The sequence below is a fragment of the Anolis carolinensis genome, chromosome 1, assembly GCF_035594765.1.
Source record: "Anolis carolinensis isolate JA03-04 chromosome 1, rAnoCar3.1.pri, whole genome shotgun sequence".
Classification (NCBI taxonomy): Eukaryota; Metazoa; Chordata; class Lepidosauria; order Squamata; family Dactyloidae; genus Anolis; species Anolis carolinensis.
In genome coordinates this window covers 269,401,778-269,426,483 of record NC_085841.1, presented here as the reverse complement: position 1 = coordinate 269,426,483, position 24,706 = coordinate 269,401,778, and the positions used below count along the sequence as shown (strand labels likewise).

The 24,706-nt window shown below is 37.5% G+C and overlaps 2 protein-coding genes across 5 annotated transcripts in view; one reads left to right on the top strand and one right to left on the bottom strand.

Annotated features, from left to right (window-relative positions):
• The window catches only part of hps5 (HPS5 biogenesis of lysosomal organelles complex 2 subunit 2), a 32,724-nt gene extending 32,408 nt beyond the window's left edge, over nt 1-316 (bottom strand). The window contains exon 1 of the mRNA XM_008107580.3: nt 151-316. The gene's annotated coding sequence lies outside the window, so the exon portion shown is untranslated. The remainder of the gene's footprint in view (nt 1-150) is intronic.
• On the top strand, nt 307-23,319 carry gtf2h1 (general transcription factor IIH subunit 1). Of its 4 annotated transcripts, none has more exons than XM_062967660.1 (15): nt 307-401; nt 4,296-4,464; nt 5,067-5,259; nt 6,248-6,410; nt 8,789-8,882; nt 10,210-10,359; nt 13,279-13,358; nt 15,137-15,267; nt 16,611-16,692; nt 16,812-16,900; nt 17,427-17,544; nt 18,960-19,050; nt 19,347-19,462; nt 20,423-20,515; nt 22,250-23,319. In XM_062967660.1, exons 2-15 carry the CDS (start codon nt 4,311-4,313, stop codon nt 22,334-22,336), a joined length of 1,641 nt encoding a protein of 546 aa, XP_062823730.1. In that variant the 5' UTR covers nt 307-401; nt 4,296-4,310; the 3' UTR covers nt 22,337-23,319. The 4 variants fall into 4 exon arrangements, with proteins under 4 accessions (XP_062823730.1, XP_062823729.1, XP_003214793.2 ...); XM_062967659.1 differs by lacking the exon at nt 307-401 and adding an exon at nt 444-660; XM_003214745.4 differs by lacking the exon at nt 307-401 and adding an exon at nt 3,495-3,965.
• Nucleotides 23,320-24,706: the final 1,387 nt, after the last annotated feature.

The following is a 24,706-nucleotide window of genomic DNA, read 5'->3' as shown; positions in this document are numbered from 1 at the left end:
CCGCCCCTTTCCTCGCGCTCCCTCCGTCACGTGGAAGGTGGGTGCGCGCGCACACGCGTGCGTGCTCCCCCCTCCCCTTCGGGCCGTTGCTCAGCGAAGGTTTCCCCCTCCCCCCTTCCTTCCCCGCGACGCCGGCGACCTGGAACGCACCCGGATCCTTTTGACGTCCCGAAAGAAGACCCTGAGGTAAAGCTAACGGGTTCTCCAGCATGACAGGGTAGTCAGGCACGAGGCGAGGAGAGGAGAAACGGCGTTTATTATGGTTGAGTCACCCCTCTTCCCCTCCCCTTTTCCCCCCTCCTCCTCAGGCACTGTCATGGCGGCGGCGGTGGTGATGCGGGCCGGCCTTCACGTGATCAGGGAAGAGCTTCGGCAGCGCAGAGGTTTCGTCACGTGAGCGGGTGAGCATCATGGCGGCGCCCGGCCGGCCCGCCCTTCTGTCACGTGACGTCGCGCTTGCTCCTTTTTGCGTGTGGAGGCGCTGCTTCCGGTCACGTGGTTTTTTTCTCCGCCGGGCTCCCCGGCCGCTCCATGGAGGCCCAGGAAGCAGCGGTGGCGGGGAGTCCTTCGGGCGGAGCCGCTTGGGTCTCTGCGCCGGACCGCCTGTGAAGGGAGCGCGCTGCTGTGGGCGGGCAGAGCAGGAGGCACCTAAGTGCCACGGTAGGCAGAGGGCGAGACTCCCTTGAGTCCCAGCATGGACTTTGCTTCCTCTTGACTAATGCTCCCGGCGCCCTTAGGGCTGCATGAAGTGGGAAAAGCTTCTGGGCCGGGCGATGCCAAGTGAATGTCGCTCGGGAAGGGGAGGGAGTGTGCCTTTCTTTTGTGCCATGCTGCTTTCCAGGGCGTAGCCTGTCCCCTTTTCCTGCGAGTTCTTTTATTTTTATGCTTTTTTCATTTTTTAGAAAACGCTGTTGTGCAGGCGTGAGCCAACTTTGGCCCTCAGTGTGTTTTGAATTTTAACTCCCACCATTCCGAACTGCCTCAGGCCCCCTTCTTTTCCCCCTCAGCCGCTTAAGTGGGAAGTGGTGGGAGTTGAAGTCCAAAACACCTGGAGGGCCCAAGTTGGACCATGCCTGGTGTAGGAGTGGCTTAGGGAGCTAGATATCTATGTCGTGGAGAAGAGAAGGCTTGTGGTGGTGGGGGGACGGGCATGATGGCTATGTTTAAATATTTGAAAGGATGTTACGGCAAGGGAGGGCTCTGCTTGTTTTCTGTAGCTCTGGAGACTTGAGCCCCTTCCACACAGCTGAGTAAAACCCCACATTATCTGCTTTGAACTGGAATATATGGCAGTGTGGACTAAATTAATCCAGTTCAAAGCAGATATTGTGGGATTTTCTGCCTTGATATTCTGGGATATAGGGCTGTGGCGAAGGCCCCCCCAGGACACGGAGCAGTGGGTTCAAATTGCAGGAGGGGGGGGGATTCCTCCACAACATTAGGAAGAACTTCCTGGTGGTTCATAATAATAAATCTATATTTGTTATTGAACTGCATCTTAGTATTCCTCACTATTTGCAGGAGAGACTAGGACTTATGAATGGTAGGCTAATAAAAACCTAGAGCAGTGGTTCTCAACCTGTGGGTCCCCAGATGTTTTGGCCTTCAAGTCCCAGAAATCCAAATAGTTGGTAAGCTGGCTGGGATTTCTGGGAGTTATAGGCCAAAATACCTGGGGACCTACAGGTTGAGAACCACTGTGTTATAGAGTCCTGGCAGTGTTTGCAAGTAGCTTTTCAAAGGCACCCAAATGATTTGCAACTCACCGGTTTGCTTTTAGGTATTTATGACTTAAAATTATGATGTTTATCTAGTTTTCTGTACAGGTATAGCAAAGCCTGTTATTTACTGCAAATTTTATTATAGTAGAAGTAGTTGATGTTCATTTATGTCATCTTAGAATATGTATTCTACAGACATGTCAGTTCTTTCTACAAAATGGCAGCCAACAGGTGTGTTTACTTAACTGATAATTATTGAGGTCCACATATGCCATAAATGAAGTGTGTGAATATCACATGATAGTGTAAATGAGTTCATGTAGTTTACTATATGGGGTCTGTTCATACATAATGTTTTCTTCCTTTAAAACAGTAGCTGTGCAAAATTGGGGGGGGGGGGGGTCCTTTCAGTATCTTCCTTATCTGTTTGAAGAAGTTGTACATTGCCATGATATTCAAATAATGCCATTTATGATTTCCCAAATCATGAGAATTGAAACCACCTGTTGTGGGTCAACTGACAAATATAGGCCCAAACTGAAGAATAAATTATGTTGTCTCGCCAAATACTCTGTTGCTACAAGGCAGTGCAGTTTTTAATATTTTGCCTAACCTATTATGTCATTAGAGTCGGCACCTTAGAAATCTAGCTTTGCCCCTAAAAATTGAATTAACTCAATTAAATGGTTATTTTCCCAGATGAAGTTAGGAATTCTGTGATCTTCCAAGTGTTCTTGGGCTTCAATTATCAGCTGTCTCAGTAAATATACCATTTTATTTCAATTGTTGCATAATTTCCTCTGCTGCCCTAATTGACCCTACATGAGCATCATATTATGACATTTTAAAATTAGTTTTTAGACCCATGCCCTCAGATAGTCACTTTGAGCACATAAAGGAAGCAAATGTAGTAAAATATCATAAAACAATAAATGATTCAGTACAACTCAGCATAATGGCCAAAAAATCTGTGTGGTTCAGAAAACAAGATTCTAACATAATATGTTAAATCTATGTACAGATTACTGGAATATCATAATATTATTTTGAATTTCTGACTAACATGGAGTGCATACATTTATTAGTTGATGTTGTAAGTGCATTTTGCTAACAGAGGAAATTGACATGCTCTACAAATCTACAGAGATAAAGGAAAAATTTAAGAGAGATGTCATATTTATACTCCCAAACTCTCCATGGGAAATATCAGCATTCTTAAATATCAGCTGCTCTGTGTGAAGAAAAGAAGAGAGCTGTCTTTTATGGCCATGCAGGGATTGCTTGATGAAACATGCTTTACATGGCACGGGCAAACTTCGACCCTCCAGGTGTTTTAGACTTCAACTCCCACAATTCTTAACAGCCTGTAAGCTGGTGTTGAAGTCCAAAACACCCAGAGGGCCGAGGTTTGCCCATGCCTGTGTGTCTGCCCCTTGTGTGGAAAAAAATAGCTATATCATCACTCAAAATCAAAATCTTGCTGACAGGCAATGGAAGTCAGAGATGGACCTGAGTTAATAGTTGTACACTGATGGAATGTCTGTCAGCACTACAAACCTACTGAGCTCAATTTTCTCAATGTGCGAGCTACCTGAAATATGTATGTGTCAAATTGTGTGCACTGATAAGTAAAAATTGCCCAACTGTAGTAACCAAGACTTGAAGACAGGATGATAAACATCTTTTTAAAGATGAAATAGGTGATCATTATGGTTCCTTATTTAAAAGTATGTTAGATCATATGCACAAGAGAAAATAAATAATTTTTAATTTTTTATTTATAATTGACAGTGCTTTTTCAAAAAGAAAATCACGACCCAAATTCAACTCCATAATATTTACTTACAAACACCCCTAGTGATATCGATGTAGAAGTATAATTTGAAATGAGCCGAATGGACTACCTCTTTAGAATAATGATGTCCCTCAAACGAGAGAGTTTCTTATGAAAATAACATACGATATTGGGTACCTTAATTTGTATTTTGTAGTTTAGGAGCAGATTAGTTATTTATGCAATTCATACAGCAATTTGTTGACAAAGGACCTTGGTACCAAATTCAGTATCATAAAAAACAAATGTCAATGATAACTACAACCTAATCTCCTTTTTCTAACAGCTACACTCTATATTTTTCAGATTATTCATCGTAGTGTGTCCAGATTAGGTATTGCTTATCTGAAATGCTTGAGACCAGAAGTTTTTCGTATTTTGGTTTTCTTCAGATCTTTAAATATTTGCAGGTGCATATTGAGATACTTTGGAGATAAGACTGAAATCTAACATTCATTTTTTTCATATACCTTATACGCATAGCCTGAAGGCAGTTTTATACATAATACCTTAATAATGTTCTGCATGAAAGAAAGTTTGTGTATACTGAACTATCAGAAAGCAAAGATGTTACTATCTCAGCCACAATTTTGGGGTATGTTAGAATACCTGGGAAAGGGATTTTCAGCATGTATGAATTTTGATCCTGGTCTGTGTGCTAAATCATGTAGCTTTAATATTTATAAACTCTGTTTGAATATTGTACATGAGGAATAAATTCAAAAAATGTTTTAATGCAGTGTTCTATAGCCATCATGGCGACATCATCTGAAGAAGTGCTATTAATAGTAAAGAAGGTGCGTCAAAAGAAACAAGATGGGGCTCTTTATCTTATGGCTGAAAGAATAGCCTGGGCACCTGAGGGAAAAGACAGATTCACAATCAGCCATTTGTATGCAGATATAAAATGTAAGTAACAGCTTTGTTAAATACCTAACACTTGCTGAGCATGTCACAATTGTATTCAAGCCCTGTTAGATATAGTACTATTTCTCACATCATTTTGTGCATACATTAGGCAAACCACAAATTCTCACACAACAGGACATTCTTTTCTTAAAGAAACCTGAGAAAAATAAACAGGAGCTGATTTAAACAAAAATATTCTCAGTCCAAGAAAAGTTGTAAATATACTGCCTACTATTAAGAAGGGAAGAAACTAAACAAATAACAAAGAATTATAATCATATGAAGACAAAATGAGTTGAAATATAATTTCTGTAATGGAAATTAAGGGAAGATTTGAACTGAACTATTAAGGAAAATTGTTGAACCCAGTCTTTATAATCTACAAGAAACACGTCCTCCTAAGCAACTTCTCAGTGCTTTCTGTGTTTCTGAATATCCTGCATACATTCTTCTGAAAGAACAGGTTCAAAGGAGCTTGATTCATCTTAGATTTCAGCTGAATGCAATGCTCATACAACCCTGAATTTAGTGCAGTTCCTTTGTTGTAGATCAATGAATCAGTGGAGAAATTTATTTTATGTAATTTATTTCTTTAACTATAGGTCAGAAAATCAGTCCTGAAGGAAAAGCTAAGATTCAGCTTCAGTTGGTACTCCATGCAGGAGACACAACAAACTTCCATTTTTCTAATGAAAGTACAGCCGTAAAAGAGAGAGATGCAGTGAAGGATCTTCTTCAGCAGTTGTTACCCAAGTTCAAGAGGAAAGCAAACAAAGAACTGGAAGAAAAAAACAGGTAAGGGTGGCTGTATGACAAGAGAACACACTGTGCCTTCAACGTGATACCAGATATTCCTTGTAATTTTTTATATCTGTCCAGGTAAGGCATTGGGGACTCCTCCGCCAATTTATAAAATATCATTGTTTTCTTTCTCCTGATATACTGTATTTGCTAACTTGTTAAGAGATAGAACTTGTGTCTATTGCTGAAGAAGTTATATATTTTTTCCACAAGATTTTTTTTTTGTGCTGAAAACAAGTTCACATGTACACACACATACTAATAAACATCTAATTTCATTTCTGGATAAATGAAGATTTTGCTTTGGTTTAAAGCAGTAGGGGCACAAAATGTAGCAAAATTCTCCCACACTGCTTATAGGTTCTCAAAAATGTTTTGGGAAAATGCAAAGTTAGGACAAAAACAATTGTTACTTGAAAATGTTATTTTGAAATAGCATCTGTAATTTGGTTTGAAATCATTGATAGTATATATGCAGAAAGCTAAGTGAAAAGTGAGTGATTTTTCCTCATTAAACTGCTCTAACATGATGGCACAGTGTGTTAAAGCGCTGAGCTTGCGGACCGAAAGGTCCCAGGTTCAAATCCCAGGAATGGAATGAGCGCCCGCTGTCAGCCCCAGCTCCTGCCAACCTAGCAGTTTGAAAACATGCAAATGTGAGTAGATCAATAGGTACCGCTCCAGCGGGAAGGTAACAGCGCTCCATGCAGTCATGCCGGCCACATGAAATGGAGATGTCTGTGGACAACGCTGGCTCTTCGGCTTAGAAATGGAGATGAGCACCAACTACCAGAGTCGTTCACGACTGGACTTAATGACTGGACAGGGGAAACCTTTACCTTTACCTTAACATACTTGTTTACTATTTTTAAAGATTATCACTTGTAATTCTTACTTACAACCTATTTTAAATAACCTCTAGTAACATTCATAAACCTGAAGAAATAGAACATTAAAATAGTTTAAATTCTTCTCTTTCCAGAATGCTGCAAGAAGATCCTGTTTTATTTCAGCTTTATAAAGACCTTGTTGTGAGTCAGGTGATCAGTGCTGAAGAATTCTGGGCCAACCGTTTAAGTATAAATGCCACAGATAATTCTGTAACATCTAATAAGCAGGATGTTGGCATTTCTGCTGCTTTTCTGGTATGTTCACTGAGTTTACATGTTAGTTAATAAAGGAAACAGCTTTCACCAGAGATTTACCGTAACATCTGGTTGAGATTAAATTTAAGCCACAGTTGTCTATGGGGTCATTTACACTAACCATTTAATACGGTTTCAAACTGGTAAATTTAGATTACCCCATACACAGCTACTGTGCAGAATATTACATCCTGGACGAGTTTGTGGCCTAAGTGATGATTACGCAAACCACAGAATACTGATGCTCACTGAGAACTTTTTTTTACACGCTTTTATGAGTGTTTGTTGTCTGGCACCACAGTTTGAAAGTAGCGTCAAACTGTGGCAGTGTCAAGAACCTATACAGGAATCCCTGCCAAAGCAGTGGCTCGCCAATCACAAGGTCAGTTAGTCCAGGGTCATACACATTAATCAATTCAGCAGAAGCAAATCACAAGAATAGAGTTCAATCTAGGGTTTAAGCGAAACAGTATCAACAAATCCAAACTGTCTTCCAAAGTGTCATCAAATTTTGCAAGAGTCAAGGTTCAAGGCAAGAGTTCACCATCAGCACTTCTGGCTGTGCAGTGCATTGCAGTTCAGGGAAAGTTGCTCCCAGCACAGAAGCAGTCCAGTCTTCAGCTCTTTATGCCACTTTCCCAAGTTCTCTCACTTATTGACTCTTTGCTGTGCCAACCTATTAGATCTCCTCAGATGAACACCCTCAGTTGAGCTGGGATACTCAACTCTTGCTCTTCTACTGGGAACTCCTGCCCTTATTTGCTTGAGGCTCCTGAATCACCTCTGCAGAGCTAGCATTTCCAGGATCAGTTGCATCCAACTCTGTTGCAGACTCAGATGCTGAGCAGAGAGGCCCTTCATCTTCAACACAGATCCTGACAGAGAGCCAGACAACAAACTAATCTTTACATTCCTTTAGTTGTCAGTGTAGAAGGAGCCTATATGCTTAAATATGTCTGGTGTGGCTCTTAATCTCTCTTCTAAACTAAACTAACTTCTGAAATAAAGTAAATATTTTGCCATGTTTTAGTTGATGACTATATTTCAGTATATTTGAATATTTAATGTCTTACAGCATTGTTCAATTGTTAGTGCCAGTTGAGTGCACTGGAGGACTAGGAAAAGCTTAATATAATTTGTTGGTTCTGTGGAGGTTTGCAGAGTGTAGAAACATCCATATTTTTCTGGTGATTGAGACTGAACTGCACAATTTGATTTGACCTTATGATTTAAATAATCACTTTTCATCCTGCATAAGCTGTTTTATGAACCTGCACTTATTGTGCTAAATGTTTTATTAATGTGAAATAGCCTGCTCCATTTTGAAAACATATCCAAGACCAATTCATTTTTCTACTGTGGCATGTCATAATCCAATACCAGTACATCAATCTCCTCATTGTTTATGAGGCAGTGGTGATTTTGATAACTAACTTTATTTATAGCCTCGCTTTCTCCTAAATTGGAGTTCATTCCTATTAACAAATTAGCATGCATATGTATCTTTATATATTCCTAAACAATATCACTACAGGAGAACTAAATTACTGAACGTGTGAGGTTTAGGCTACTTTCCAAACAGCATCATGAAACTCAACTGATTCCAAATGCAGCAATCAGAAGATTGAATCTGAGCATTAGTAACATAAAACGTGTCTTTCACCAGCATCTAATTTTTCCAAGTTCCATAAATAACTTTGGCCTTGAAAGTACAAAAGATCCTATAGAAACCGTTTGTTTCATATAAGGCAAGACTGAACATGAAAGAAAAAGTCGAATATTTTTTAAAATATTCAAGTACAGTATATGTAAACAGTTGCTCAAATGGCCAGGTCATTGGATATCATAGTTTCAGTATGAGATGTTCAGCTACTTCAGTGTGTTTTGTCTTTCACAATATTGAATATAATTATACAATTTAAGCAGAAGGATAATAGTTGCAATACTCATACTGTTCACTTCAGTATGACAGATTATAAGAACTGGGTGGTCTTAATTGTTCAACTGTGGCCTCCAAAAATAATTCTACTTCATTAATTTGATTCCAGATAACACTGATACATCAACAAATGTTGTGTTGTGTCAGTAATATATCTTGGTTCCTCTTATCAAACCCATATGCTTTGGTTGTTCTCACATTGGAATTAAATGCTTGTAGATGTTTAGTACCCTCCCTTATAGCATGTGCCTTATGTAATGAGCAAAACCAAATTTTTCAGTGGAATTATATTCAGAGAGGGGATTATGGTCACTCAAAAATTCTGCTCCCCTTTGAAACATAGTATTGACATGGGTTGTTAGTTCCGTGTAACAATGGTATTGTTATTGTTAATAATAGTAGTTGTAGTAGGCTAACACTCTGTATTTTAATCTTGCAGGCTGATGTACGACCTCAAACAGATGGATGCAATGGCCTAAGATACAATTTAACATCAGATATAATTGAATCTATATTTAGGACTTATCCTGCTGGTACATAGTCTATTTAATACAAAGTTATATGTTACATTTTGCTTGTTGTAAGATACAGTAGTTTCCCTTCCAGTTTCCGTTTTAATGTTTTGTTTTTTCAGGCCATTCACCCAACATTAATTAGTGTGAGGGCAAAGAAATGCTACTACATTGTTTTAGAAACAAAATAACTGAGTTGATGGCTGCAGCTATCTTGTACCTGAAATGTGCAACTCATTTCTCTCTATTAGATAGAGAGAAATGAGTTGCTCCTTTTATGTGTGGAGTAGGATATTGCGTTATCTATGATCTCTTTGAAAAATATTTAGGACCAGCATTAGTTTATTCCCATTCAGTATTAGTGATTGGAAGGGTTGTAGTCTTGACCTCAGATCACTAAGAGGAAAAATGTGAGACCTCTACTTTATTAAAAGCAATTACTGGTATATATAAGCTTTTTTCAACTACAGGCAGTCCCTGAGTTACAAACAGCTGACTTACAAATGCCTCATAGTTAAGAAAAGGGTGAGACAACAGGAAGTGAGAGAAATCTACCCCTTGAAAGAGAAATTCCCTCCTGAAAGAGTTATCATGGGGAAAAGTGTCTCCACTGAAACTTTCTCAGCACTCCCTGTTCCCACAATAAGCTATTTTTTTTCAAAATCCAGTTATCACATGGACAAAAAGTGAGGTGAAATCTTCAGAGATGTTAACCCTTCCCTATGCTATCCAAAGCTATCTGTCTGTCTATGTATTTGGCTAGAGTTACACTTAAAAATGTACCTGTTCTGACCTACAAACAAATTCAACTTAAGAACAAATCTACAGAACCTATCTTGTTTGTAACTTGGGGAGTGCCTGTACTCCTTTTAATTTTAATAGATAAATGCCACATGACTTTCCCTATTCATCTTAAATAAGCTTATTGTATTTATTTGTGGTAGAATGAACTGTCTACTCACTGGTATTCAAATTAGTCTTGTGCTAGACTGTGTTCCTTTTGTATGTGGAGTGGAATGGTGTGTTATCTTTAATCTCTTTGAAAAATATTCAGGACCAGCTCTAGTTTATTCCCATTGTGTATTCGTTTTTTATCATGCCTAACCAAGTACTAGAGGTACTTTTCCCAGTTTTTTCCTCTGGAATATAGTCTACAGTGCCTAGTATTCTTGGTGGTCTCCCATCCAAGTGCTAATCAAAGCCAGCTGTGATTAGTTTCTAAGATCAGATGGAATCTACTTCCCCCTAAAGTCTGAAAGGATCTGTATATAAATATTTTTTTACAAAATATTAAAATTTCACATTATTCCACAGCTTCTAATTTTTATATTGTCTTCCATGTTTACAGTAAAACTAAAATATGCTGAAAATGTTCCTCACAATATGACGGAGAAAGAATTCTGGACACGATTCTTTCAATCTCATTATTTCCATAGGGATAGGCTGAATGCGGGATCAAAAGATCTTTTTGCAGAATGTGCCAAAATGGATGAAAAAGGTATGCGCTTAATATTTATTTTCTAAACAGAAGAAGTTAAATTTTCTAGACACATCAGTTTTGTGAATTTTAAAACAGATAACATCAATTAAATATGTCTACGATTAACTCCTGTTAACATTCCTAAAACATTTGCTCACAGATTGTTTAACTTCTATTTTCTCTTTCAATATGCAGAAATACTCTAGTTCTTGGCATTTAGAAATATTGAACTTAGTCACCATTCATTTTTTAAAATAACATTATACCTAATCCAATGTTTCCCTAAGTGCCTCCTGCGGGGCACTAGAATTGTCACAGACAGAACGCCAGCAAGTAAAACAAAACTCAGTTTATTGAGGTTACAGAACTAAAAACGCCCGTAGGAAACAAAGAACAGGGCAAACACTTGACTTCAGTGTGATAAGTAACAAAAAACAGCTCAGTTTGAGCTAAAACGGTTCAAAGGGATAACCGGGTTAAACAGAAGTATAATCCGGATTAAATCAAAAGTGCTTACTTCAGCCTGGCAAACAATGCAAACAAAAGAGGATCAACAGGAGTCAGAATGTAAACAACAGACTGGTAGCAGATTCCTCTCTGCTACTCAGAAACAGCAGGAGAATAAACCAGGCTTGTTTATTCCTTCCTGCAGCGAACGAAAAGCGTGGTCGTAGTCAGGATTCAGTTTAAGGTTCAGCGGCCAACGATATCCAGGTCCAGGCACAGCAGTCAGGGTAACGGCAGTCAGCAGGGTCCCAATCCGGTCCAGAGGTCAATAGCCAAGCGTAGTCGTCTAGAAATCCAAAGGTCTCACCGATAGCCAGCAGAAGGGATAATCCGGAATCGAAGTCAGTCAGTCCAGCGTCAATCCAGTGCGAGTAGATATTGCCCGTCAAAAAGACGACGGAGGTCCAAGCTATCGAGATTAAACACAAGTTGCACAGAGAAAAACCCCGCACAGTTCCTCCCGCCGTCGATGCCCAGTGTCCTTGGTAAACTTACGTATCCAGTAACGAATCACACCCGTCTTCAGGAAGTTCCCCAACAAAAGCCCAAGCGTCCGTCCAGATTACCTTGCCCAACGCAATTAGACATTGGTCCCAAACCCCAATTTATCCCAGTTCAAGCTCATCATCGCTGTCAGCTGCCATCCCAATTCCAGGTGCCCCAACATCATCATCCTCATCAGAGCTTAAGCACCTTTTGACTACGCCCCACAGCATCCCCAGCTGTGGATCCCGCTCCATCCCTCCAGCCAGTCCATGGGTCTGATCCTGCAACCCGCCAATCACCTCCCATGCTTTCATTGCCTGTTTCCCCAACACCCAAATCCTCCCTCACACGAGTCCATTCCATGTCGTCCTCCTCCGAGCTGGCCATCTCTTCCTCCAAACCCTCAGAAAAACCCTCAAATGAGTCCTCATCTGTCGGGTCTGTAAACAAATCCCGGAGCCGTTTTCTTTCACTCTCCTCGAAAGAGTCTGACTCTCGAGGAGTCTTATGACCCCTTCTTCTATTACCGGAGCCCGAAGGCTCAACCATAACAAGAATGATCCAGCGGGGTGGTAGCATGGGGTGCAATTACAGGGCATTGAATAAAAATAAGGGGATGCTGGAAACATAACAAAAGAAGAGATGGAAAATTTGAAAAATGATTTGTACATTTCATCTGTTGTATAACCTAGAGTTAAAGACATAGTGATTACTTTGTTTTCCAGATGAACACATAAAATATAAGTTATGACTGATTAGTGGCCAAGTCCGCTGACAGGTCTTAACAGCAAGTGTTGGCAGGGAGTGTGTTGCACATTGTCAGGAAGTCCAACCTGTATCAGCAGGAATATGTGTGTGTAATGACTTGTTTACAATACAATACTGTAAATAGGCAACATGTATGAAATTAACTTAGATTATTTCTGAATTGTGTGACAAGCAAGGGGGGAAAGTATTGAAAAATTGTAATTCATGTTCCTGACAAAAATACATCTGATCATTTATATAGTGATAGGAGTACACTAGGTTCTCATTTAGAATTATGTTTATGTTATTCATAATTTTTATTTTAATATTATCCTATCCCTATCTCAATCTTCTGTGTGCAATGTGAATATTAGTATGGTTAATTTTAATAAACCATTTTATTATTTCAAGCTTCAAGGTTTCTTATTTATACCAATATCTTTCTTTACCTTGTAGGATGTAAGTAGAAATAAAGATACGTAAAGCAATGCAAATTTGTCACTGCCTCTTTCTGTTTGTTTACTTTAAAAAGGCACTGAAGCACTGAGTATTTTTTTTTTTGAAAAGGGGGTAGTAGTCCAAATAAGTCTTAGAACCTCCGATCTAATAATTGAAATTGAAATTGTTTATGTTTGGGCATGTTTTAGAATTACAGTATAAGCCGATACAAAACAATCAGAATTCTATAAAAACAAATGTTGTATTTTTCTATAATATGATATTGATTATTTTCTTCTGATGATACTAAGCTGGCAGTCAGGCTTACTGATGGTTTTCTGAATCTTTTGGCAGACTTATCTTAAAGATTTGTGCTCTTAAGCTGAATAAAACTTTGTTCAATCGCAGTTATAGCATTCAGGTATCTTATCAGGCTTGTCAGGCCCAGTGCTTTATGCTATCCCCTTAATATAGATTTATACTGGATAGAATAAGTAGCAGGGGTATCAAATCATACACAGCTACTGTTGACAAGAGCAGGGCAAGGTGTCTCCAGAAGCAAAAGTAGTTTTCTAAGGTAGATTTCCAGTGTATCTTTGAAGACCCTCCCAGAAGTTTAACATTGTGAAAATTGGCTTCTTGGGAAGTGGAGGATTTCTCTCCAGATGGTGACTATCTTCTTTGTCTTACATTTCCCACCTTTGCACAACCAAGAAAATTCAAACACTAATCTTACAAATATGTGATTTCTGTTTTTAGGTTTAAAAAACATGGTATCTCAAGGAGTGAAAAATCCTTTATTAGATTTAACAGCCTTGGAAGATAAATCATTGGATGAAGTAAGTGCAGCTAATTATGAAACTGTAAAATGCATAATATATTAAGGGCAAAGGGAGAGTGTATTGCATGAGGTTCCATATCAAATGTGTTTCATTCTGACAGTTGTTCTAAGCCCCAGGTGGATGAAATCAGCCCTGCAATGTACGTAAAAAGAATGAAAGTAAACAGCAAAGAAACAAAGAATTTACATTTGACTTCCAGTTTTTCTAATGATGGTTATACAGTCAGCCCTCCACATTCATTGCAGTCACTGGCACAGGATCTTTGCAAAAGTGGAAAGCTAAACACGTCTTTAAGAATAATTAGATCCTGCAGCATAACTTGCTGAAAGTTGACCATACAATCACATTGGAGGATCTAGAGATTCCTAGAGATAAAGATATTAATCAAATCTTCAAGTCAAACTCGCAAATGTGAAAGGCTGATTGTACGTCTTACTGTATACAGTGTTACTACAATTCATAAATTTCTTCAGCTTTAGCAATCCTATGAATTAACATAATCTGCAGTAAATGTATTATTCTCTTTTTCATTAGAAAAATACAAGAGAATCAAGGGGTCCCAATCAAATAAAAAATAAAAACCTTGAATAATAAGTTCTTCTTTATATATTTCCTTACTACCTCTTCCCTAAAATATCACCTCACAAACAATATCTTATCTACATATTGCTTCTTCAGCCCACCAAACTCCTATTTGAAAAACACTTTGTCAGTAAATTCCTCCACAGCCACCATCTGTGCTTTGCTAAAAAAAAATCCCTTGCTCATGGCAAATTCCTCTCAATCAAACTAAGGAAGAAGGGTGTGTTCTTCCTTATCCTAGTTAAGCATCACAGTCTTAGGAATTTCAGTCCCTTTGAAGATTCCTCTCCAAACTGTCATTTCATTTAAATCCTCTCTTGCTGATTTCACCTCCTTAAGTATTTGATTTTGTGGGTAAATTAATATCTCCTTCCACACATCCCTCATTTTCTTCAGATATTTCACCTTTTTTGTTCAAGGAATTCTTTATATATCCCTTTTGCTGTTCTCCTCCAATATCTTTCCTCCAGATTGCCCCACCACTCTATAACCCTGTTCTCTGTGGTTTTTATTCCTACTTCCTTTCTCACCCCGAGTTTTAACCTAGTGTTCATGTGGCCCGCCCTTGGTTTTATTGTTCTACTGTTCTTTTGATTTTGTTTATTGTAGTGTATATTTTCTTTTATTGTATTGTTTAATGCGTTATGATTTGTTGTTTTATTTATATTTTGTTATATTGTATTGTTCTGGGCATGGCCTCATGTAAGCCGCCCCGAGTCCCCGTTGGGGAGATGGTGGCGGGGTATAAATAAAGTTTATTATTATTATTATACACTCCAAAAGGTAGATGCATGGTGGTCTAAGCATTATATAGCACATGTATGCATAAGACAAGGTTGCAGTGATACAGAACTAACCCTTTTCTAAAGAATGGTAGGTGAGCCTTTTTCATTTTTAGGAAATATATGGATGCACATTTTCCATTAATTTTATGGAGTTATTGCTTTCCACTGAATAATCACAATTTGGGCGCTAGTAGCCTAATATTTGAAAACCGTGGACTTAACTAAACACACCCTGATCAGCACTGATCAGCAAAACAGAAAGGTGGGATAGAAAGGTTGTAAATAAATAATACAATCTGATTACTCAGTAATGATCCTTTGTAGAATTCTGTTATACATTGAAGAGCAGAAATATGTCTCCATATCCCATGATTCATCACCCCTTGTTTATAATTGCTTCCTTTGCAGGGTTATGGTGTTTCTTCAGCACCTTCTACATCCAGCTCTAGTAAATCAATCAAGGAAAATAGCAATGCTGCCATTATAAAACGCTTTAACCATCATAGTGCCATGGTTCTTGCAGCTGGGCTCCGAAAACAGTAAGTTCCAGCAGATCCCAGTCTGAACACAAAGAGCTAAACCTCCTTATCAGGCTGTTCTGAAAGCATTCTTGAAATCAAATAGAGTCCCTCATCTTGAAACATGTGCAAATAAAACAATAATTCTCCAGAGGCCCGAAGAACTGGGTGAATTTATGCCTGAAAGAATAGCATACTGTCATGGCATATGTTAGCCACTGAGAAGCAGAGGAAAGTTCCAGACCTTAGTATTGTTATGTGATGTCTCAGATAGTTAATTAAGATATAATGTTAAGCCATGGTTTGGGAATGGGAACGGGATGCTTGTTAAGGTTCTGAAGTATTTCATTCCTTTTCATGCATGTTTTTTCTTCATCACATTTTTCTATCCATGATTTGCTGTGACATCATGATTAGCAAACCTCTAAATCCATTTAATGTATGTGCTGGTGTCACAGGGATTGCTGCAAACCACTATATTCTGCTAATCAGGTCGTTACAACATACTATAAGCAACAAAATCTTGGACAGAGAAGAAGGAAAGTAGAAGAAAGGGAGTAAATACTTATCCCATATCTTAGAGGGTCTCTTGACCAAAATGTAACTACAGATTTGAAATGATAAAGTAGTTCATTAGTACTTCTTTAGATTTTGAGTAGGACTATGTAGATAGGATTCCTTGCCCAAAAGGGGGGATTCTTTGCATAGAAAACGCCTGAAAGAATTCTAGACTTGCTTTTTGCATTTAGCAATTACTTTATATATAGGAACATTCAAACATGCAGTCCCACCTGCAGTATGAAACAATAGAGATCAGGACCAATATTATCTTACTAGAACATGGGGTGGTACATTTTCTCCCATGTAATTCAAGACAGGCTCATCGGTTCTCAGATGAACTACCATCCAAACATCGGTTATACCAAACATGCCTGGTTTCAGCGAAGTAGTAGCTTCATTTTTCTTTATTGATTAGACCTTGATACAGCTTTGAGCTCATTTGGAATTTCCATTTTGTTTTTCTAAAAATAAAAGTGTAAGTCAAGGGTCATACAAAGTTTCTGTAGACAGGTAGCTGAGAAGAAACCTGAAAGGTTAACTATGGCTCCATTAAATTTGTGGCGGGTAGCCTGTGTCATGTTCTTTGAAATAACTAAATTAAAAAATACTAGGGTAAAGGTAGAGTTGTGACTTAAAATATAGCTGTTTAAAGCACCAATAAAAGAAACAGGTGTTTCCCTTACACGTGCCCCAGCATGGATAGGCTTTCTCATACCAAGTAATGAAATTTGTCCTGTGTGTAGATTGTTGTGAACTATGGTTGAACAACCTGAGAAAACTAATAAAAGACTCTTGGTTTTTAGAGAAGCACATGGTGATCATAACAATGAGACCATCAGTATAGATGGAAGCTCCAAGGATTTATCTCAACCACCAGTTAAAAAAGTAAGATTATCAGTTCACTTTTTTCAAAAACTATCACATGACACACACACACTCTCTCCCTCCCAGCTCCTGCTTTGCTGCAAAGTTTCGCTGAACAATAACAGTATATTTTCTTTCAGGTAAAACTTCAAGAGTCCATTGAATATGAAGATTTAGCAAGCAATGATAGCATTAAAACTATTGCACTAAACCTAAAGAAATCAGATAGGTATGTTCCGAAGACAAGATTTTTTTTCTTATTTTAAACATAATTGCTCAGTTTCCCCACTAGCCTATCCTGTTTTCCTTGGGGAAATATAATTTTAACAAGATAATCATGCTTATATATAGTGTGTTCAGTTACGCATAGTTTAAAACATAGAATACAGAAAAAGGAAGAAAAAGAGAATGCTCCAGTAACTTTCAGTTGCATTTTATGATGTTTTGTGATCTAGCTAAGATATATTCCAATCCCAATTCTGGATTGTGCTTATCTGCTATGTCACAATCTTCCCTTTTTACATGAATCAAGTATAAATCCAAATTCTGGGTTTACATCTCTATGCATGAATGTCTGCAAAAAAGGTCATAGTATTCAAACTAACATATGGCCTGTGAAAATAGATGCAATCTCTATACTGGTGCTTACTTAGAGCCAGCAGACCTTCTTGAAAGGAAAGACAGCAACAGTGTGCTAAAGCTTGAAAATTATCTTTTTTTTCACATTTTATGATGAACTCTTCTCTTATCAACAGGTATTATCATGGTCCAACACCAATTCAGTCACAGCAATATGCAACTAGCCAAGATATTATTAATTCTTTGAATAGTATTAAAGGAGAGATGGCAGTCTATGTACCCAATTTAACTCAGGTAGGATACTTAGATTTGATTCATTTAAAACTAGAGACTGAGTCTGGAACCATCTTGATGCTGAACTGTGTATTATACCAGCATACTGTATTTTTCCAGGTTACACAGGTAGTGATGGGAAATCATATAAAGCCATCCCCATCAGGGGGAAGGCCTACCTCAGCAAGCTCTTTGTCTATCCCCACCCTTGCACTCACCTGCCAACATTTTACTTGTCCTCTGTCAACTATGTAGTTACACTGGCCAACAAAATCTCAGCTTCTTTCTGGTTTACTTGCATGATACTTTGTTTGCTTGCATATCCCTATGGGAAGAACATCAGGGCAGAAATCTGTCCAACTGTCTTCTAAAAACATCATACACACTAATAGTGGATAAATCCATCAACATAAAAAGAATTACACATATTACTGTCTCCATTTGCAACCATCACAAAAATGGCTATTAAGATCATGCAAAATATGACAATTAAAAGTTTTATAAGTTAACATAGCAGCTAAATGTTCTGTGCTTGTTAAAAATAATGGCTCAACATTTTCTTAACAAGTAATGAGAAGAAATGATAGATTAGCACTGTACATGAATTATCGTTCTAGGAAAGCTGAAGAAGCGATCCATATAAGTGAATGATTACCTTGTACCTGAAACGAAGGCATAAGGAATTGCCAAAACTACCACTTCTTTGCCTAAGAAAATCTTGTTCCAATTCTCCTGTGTCTGTGGAGTCTCCATTCCCCCCTCAATGTAATTAAATAGACCTGCTCACCAAGAGATAGTAGAATAGAAAAGAAGGATAGACATGACACAAGAGTGGGAATGAATGCTTGAAGAATAGATTTACTAAAGGTTGCCTCTCTGGACTTAAATTTGTTTGTTTTGTAGTATCTGATGAAAGCTGATGGTTCTTTACATCCAACAGTGTTACAGATCTTTAACAGTGACATTGATATGCTTTTGTCACCATAGATCTTGTTGAATAAGCAAAGACTGACTGAGGCCTTGCTACTCTTGCGTGATAGTAGCACAAATTATAGCTTTGCAGTCCTACCTGGTAAAGCCAGTTTTTCTAGAGGTTTTTTTTTTTATTGCTTCCAGGATAAACTCCAACAAAGGGAATCCAAATTGCAGGACATTAGCCAGTGTACTGATTGTGACAGGGCATGTGCAGGAGATGACCTTTAAAATAATAATACCTTTTAAATATAATAGAAACACCTCATTTTGATCTTGAAATTGATGGATTTCTAAACTAAATGTGCACTTGGTATTTCTGACCTAAGCTGCTACTTAAATGTATAACATTCTACTGTGTCACATAACACATTATAACTGGTGCACGTAGACTTCTAAATCCTTCAGATTGAGGCTCCAGTTATTAAAGTGAATGAAATTGAAATTAATTTGTGTTTTTCAAGGTTATTTCAAGTGATGATGCAAGTAGTACTATCACAGCCCTGTCACCCGGAGGAGCACTTATGCAGGGTGGAATACAGCAAGCCATAAATCGTAAGTATTTGATGTTTTGCCTTGATCTCAGTTGGTCATGTAAATATTGCACATGAATTATATTTTTAATTGAGATGAAGAGAAGTATTATAAGATGTCTTGTTGACTGAACAGTTCAGGCTTTGGCAGAAGTCGTTTCATGTCTAGCTCAGTTAAAACACTGAAGTCGGTTTCCTGACAGATGTTCACACATCAGACAGATGTATACATTCACTGCATGATACCATTATCTAAAGTGAGTTGAGATTGCATACGTTTCATTTTAAACATAACTTGCCATATTTTTTTAACTGCAGAGATGGTGCCAAATGATATTCAGTCTGAATTAAAGCACTTGTATGTGGCAGTTGGAGAACTGTTGCGACATTTCTGGTCCTGCTTTCCTGTCAACACACCATTCCTAGAAGAGAAGGTAGGCAAGATCTTCACTTGGCAGCATAAAGAATTGCCAAAACTACCACTCAGCTTTCTTTGCCTAAGAAAACCCTGTGAAACCCATGCAGCCATAATGAGTTGATCAACTACTTGAATGCATGCACATACACAAACCCCACAAGGATAACTGATTAACAATAAAACTGTTCACTTCAAGGAATAGTATATCACATGCAAAGATTCTGCTGGTGAATAGAAGGAAAACCATAGGTGAATGTTTATAGAATAGTTTGAGAACTTCATAGTTCAAATAAATGTAGTACTATCTGATGTAGCGTTTTCTCTCAGAACTGGTTTAGATTTGAAAAGGTGATACTGCCTTTTTAATTTTAAGAGATGTTTTAAAAATAAAGAACTGTGTGTAATCAAAATTATTTCAGAATGCATGATGCTGTAGACAAGCATACTGTTTAAATTTTTCATTCTACTTGAAAGAGTATCACTTTATTTTTTAAAAAAATAAATGAGAAAACAGAGCACATACGTAGTATTTCAAATAACATAGTAAAGGTAAAGGTTTTCCCCTGACGTTAATTCCAGTCATGACCGACTCTGGGGGTTGGTGCTCATCTCCATTTCTAAGCCGAAGAGCCGACGTTGTCCGTAGACACCTCCAAGGTCATGTGGCTGGCATAACTGGATGGCACGCCATTACCTTCCCGCCGGAGCGGTACCTATTGATCTACTCACATTGGCATGTTTTCGGACTGCTAGGTTGGCAGAAGCTGGAGCTAACAGTAGGCACTCATTCCGCTCCCGGGATTTGAACCTGGGACCTTTCGGTCTGCAAGTTCAGCAGCTCAGCGCTTTAACACACTGCGCCACCACCAGGGGCCCCTCAAATAACATACCAATACATAAAATCACTTGCACGCGTGAAGAGACAACATACATAAATGGCATGTGCTCAATTTATTTGATGTTTTCTCCTTTTCAGGTTGTGAAAATGAGAAGTAATTTGGAAAGATTTCAAGTTACCAAACTCTGTCCATTCCAAGACAAAATTCGACGACAGTATTTAAGCACAAATGTAAGAAAAATGCCACTCTTTTCTTTTACATGTCATAAAAGTGCAAGGTGGTGGAATAGTTGTATATTTTATTATTTCTAAAATTCAGATGCCCTATAAAAATAAGAAAGTACATTGGCAGAACTAATTAGTTCATTAGAGGTTCAAGTCTTGCTAACAATGATAGAGTGTAGAAAATGCAGGAAAACATCAGTAACAGAAAATCATAAAGTACCTTTTTGTTTCTTTGAAAACCCAACATTTTAGTAACTTTTTCCTCAGCCAATATCTTGAGTAGTAAAAACACCTCCTTTTACAGTTCAATTGGATGTCCCCATTTTTTCTTTTATAAAACAGATGCCATCAACTTAATAATAATAATAAAACTTTATTTATATACCGCCCTATCTCCCGGATGGGACTCAGGGCGGTTTACAGTCATAAAAGCAAACACAGAGATTACATAACAACATAATACACATTATTAAACAAAGTAAAATAATACAATTATAACAATAAATCACACTTACATGACCAGATCAAGGGAATGGGAACCATAAAACCAATATATTAAAATGTATCATTTTAGGCTAGGGAAATCTTGTGCAATATATTCAGGCCCAGAAATCGGCGGTAGTCCAATGTAATGACTCAAAAACCTGCCGACACCACCAGGTCTTCAGTTCCTTACGGAAATTGGATAATGTAGGGGATTGCCTGATCTCTTTTGGCAGTGCATTCCAGAATATCAAATATATATTTTAATTAATTTTTTTTTCTTAAGTGTGTAAAAAACATTTCCAAGAATCAGTGGTTTTACTTTTCAAGGAACCAATTGATATCTGAGTTACTATATCTGAGCTACTATATCCACCTGTTATAGAATGATCAGCTTCTCATTTAAAATTTGGGGACTAAATTCACATCCAGGAAAGGTTACATAGCACTTTTTTATCTTGGGTTATTTCTTAGCTTCTTCAGAATTCCCATGTATTCCAATACTGGCTGTAAAATAGACCATGTCCACAAAAAACGTTTGTTGGTGTAGAATTTGAGGGTATTCCACAATACCAAGCACTCAGGATCATAATATTAGAGAATATACCGTAACCTTTTAGAGAAGAGCCAAAAACCCTTTAGAGCAGAATCTCCTCTTGTAGTAGACAACCAATTATTATTATTATTATTATTATTATTATTATTATTATTATTATTATTATTCTGGATCTCTCCCTGGATGAATTGTACTACAAAATGTAACAAAGGGGTTTAAAATGTCCTGTCCGTTTCATTAATATACAGTGTTAACTTTTTGAGTTACAGTTGTGTCTCTAAGCTGTACCATCATGCTGGGGATAGCCTGTAGATATATTGTTCCTGAATGAGGAGGATTTGATAGTTGTTGTTATTGTTATTATAGTTATTTGTACTCTGCTTCTATCCTGGGACTGAGACCCAATAATAAGGCAGTTACTTTTGTGTCAGTTCTTTAAAATGTCTTCTCTTTTAATTTGCAACTGTGTACTGGCTGTATTTACTGCTGATTTGCAGTTTTTGACCAGTAGAAACAGTTACGCAGTTGAAATATTTTAAAAATTAATCTTAAAATAAAATCTTGTATTCTTGTTTCCTAGGTTCAACATCTCTAAGACCACTGAACTCTTTTCATTTCTGCTTTTTTCTAGTTTTTTTTACCACACTTGGATTATTTGTCTTCAATACTGCTAATTGTCACAATTGTTGTGTCTCTTTCAGCTGATAAGTCATATAGAAGAAATGCTTCAAACAGCCTATAATAAATTCCACACGTGGCAGTCCCGCCGTATGCTGAAGAAAACGTGAAGGCCCAGCGATGACAGTTTCTGAGTGGGAAAATGTTTGCAATAGCTGTATGAACACAACTAACCAGTGTGTACATCTTGCAGACATTGCATGGAAAGACAGCATCATGTGGACTCTTGAAAATGATGCTAACTGTACTTTCACACTTTTAGGAAAGGAACAGAGCTCTAGCTTGAAAATTCAGAAATTAAAAGGAACCAAACCAGAGAAGAGTTAAGTGGCAAATATATATATATTTTAAAAAGACACTGTTTACTGCAGTTACTCAGGAACTGCTTTTGATTTTCATAAAGAGCTGCTTTCAGAAATAAAAAACTTTTTTAAAAGGGTGTATTCATAAAATTCAATATTGTTTGTCTAGTTTTTTTAAGTGTGTGGCACAGGGTAAAGCTTATTTCTTTCTTCACCTTAACCGAGCATTTTATTGGCTTCTGTTTGTACTTCTAGAAACAGTTTCAAAATTTTAATTATAGTTGAGGCTTTTGCCTCAAATTCCTAAACAGCTTAGATACCAGAAGATACATTTCTGCCACTTTCCCCTACAGGTCAGCAGCCAATGCACTAAGAAATGCTTGGTGTTCAAAGGTGACATTTTGCAGAAAATGTGCACAGTTTTATGCAGGATTTTTACCAGCCATTGTTTGCATGTTTTCTTTGAGTGGGAATGTGTACTACTGCTATTTTTTTTTACATCTGATACTTGTTTAGAGGGGGGTGTTTTTTAAAGTAAATTTAAAAAGGTTACAAAAGTAATAACTTTTTATAACGTTAAGGAAAAATCTTAAATGTGCTCTTCTCAGCTCTCCTTATGACTGTTACCGCTATATCTGGCGACTAGATAATCAGTGCAGAGTGAATAGACAAGATACTTGGAATCTGTACCAACTCTGGTCTAAACATGAGGTAATTCACTCTTACGTAAGATGTATCTGCCATGTATTAAATACTTGACTTATTAAAACAGAGTAAATTTGTTTCATATAGTCCTTGGAGTCAGACTCCTTATATTTCATTGTCTTAATGCCTTCCTCATTAACGATTTATCCTTGGACCAAGAAAATGGCTTACATAATGTGTAATGCAATGGGTTGTGATATTTCATAAACCAATTATTTATGCTGCCATACGCCATGGGAGTTCTTATTAAATAGGAATGTTATATTCAAAATAGTTAATGTTCACAAAAGAGAACTGATTTACAGTGTATTGCCATGGGAAATTGCTACCCTTTTTGAATGATTATGCACTTAGCACTGGCTAGTTTTCTGAGCCACAAGAGTTTCTCCTTATGTAAGAATATGTGCTTGTCCACATGCTTACATAATATGTTTCAGTGATTTGATATTCTGCAGCAACCAGATAAAGCAGGTTTATTAAATCTACACTGAAATACTGTGTAGAGTAACTTTAAGGTACTATTTTTAAACTACATGCCTTTTCATAGAGGCTGCATGTTATGTGCTGCAAAGTGATTCTGCTGCAACGCAGACAAAAGTATTTTTCTTTTGTTGGATCAAGCTAATTAAAATAGGGAATGAAAATAAGAAATTAATAATTAATAATAAAAACTCATGCTGCTATAATCTTGGTGAATTGTGGTTCAGGCAGTATGTATATTTGTATACATGTATTTTTGAATTATTAATACATGTATTAATGAAAGTAATTAATTCCAATGGCCATCCTGGTTTTACATTAGTTGTAGACCTGACCCATACCTACTGTTGAGCATCATCTTTGGAACAAAGGATGTATTTCAGGCTTGAAGGATGAGTTGATGCACACATTCCAATTAATCCTGTTACTGTGAAAGCATGAAAAGTAAAGTACACATTTGCACTGAGATTTCTTTAAGCAATAAATACCTTATCTGAATTTATGATTCGGAATTGCTATCCATGCTAGATTAGATGATTAGAATAGACTCTCAACTTGGCACAATGTTTCCTGGTGTTACATCTTTATGAAGAAAAAATTGTGATTACAGAAATGTCCCAAAATATGACTAAGCATTGATACAATTTTTCAGCTATTTGATAAAAATTATCTAGGCAACCCTCCTGCCAGAAGATGGCAATAGCAACTGTCAGACATTTTCCTTAAGATAGTTCTTTCCTATTTTTGCTATCTCACTGTTACCAATTCCAGTTCTACTACACATGGTCCAAAACTGCAGACTGACTTAATTTATTAACTCTGAATTGTTTTTCACTAACCATACAGTCATTGGAATCTGAAGATGAACTTGTATTTAGTGGAAATTCATATAACTTGTATCACTGATATTGATCAAAAGCTGTAGAATAAACCTGAATTGTGTAGCTTTGTCTTTTCTGATAATAGGGTGTCTTTTTGTGACTTTTGTTACTC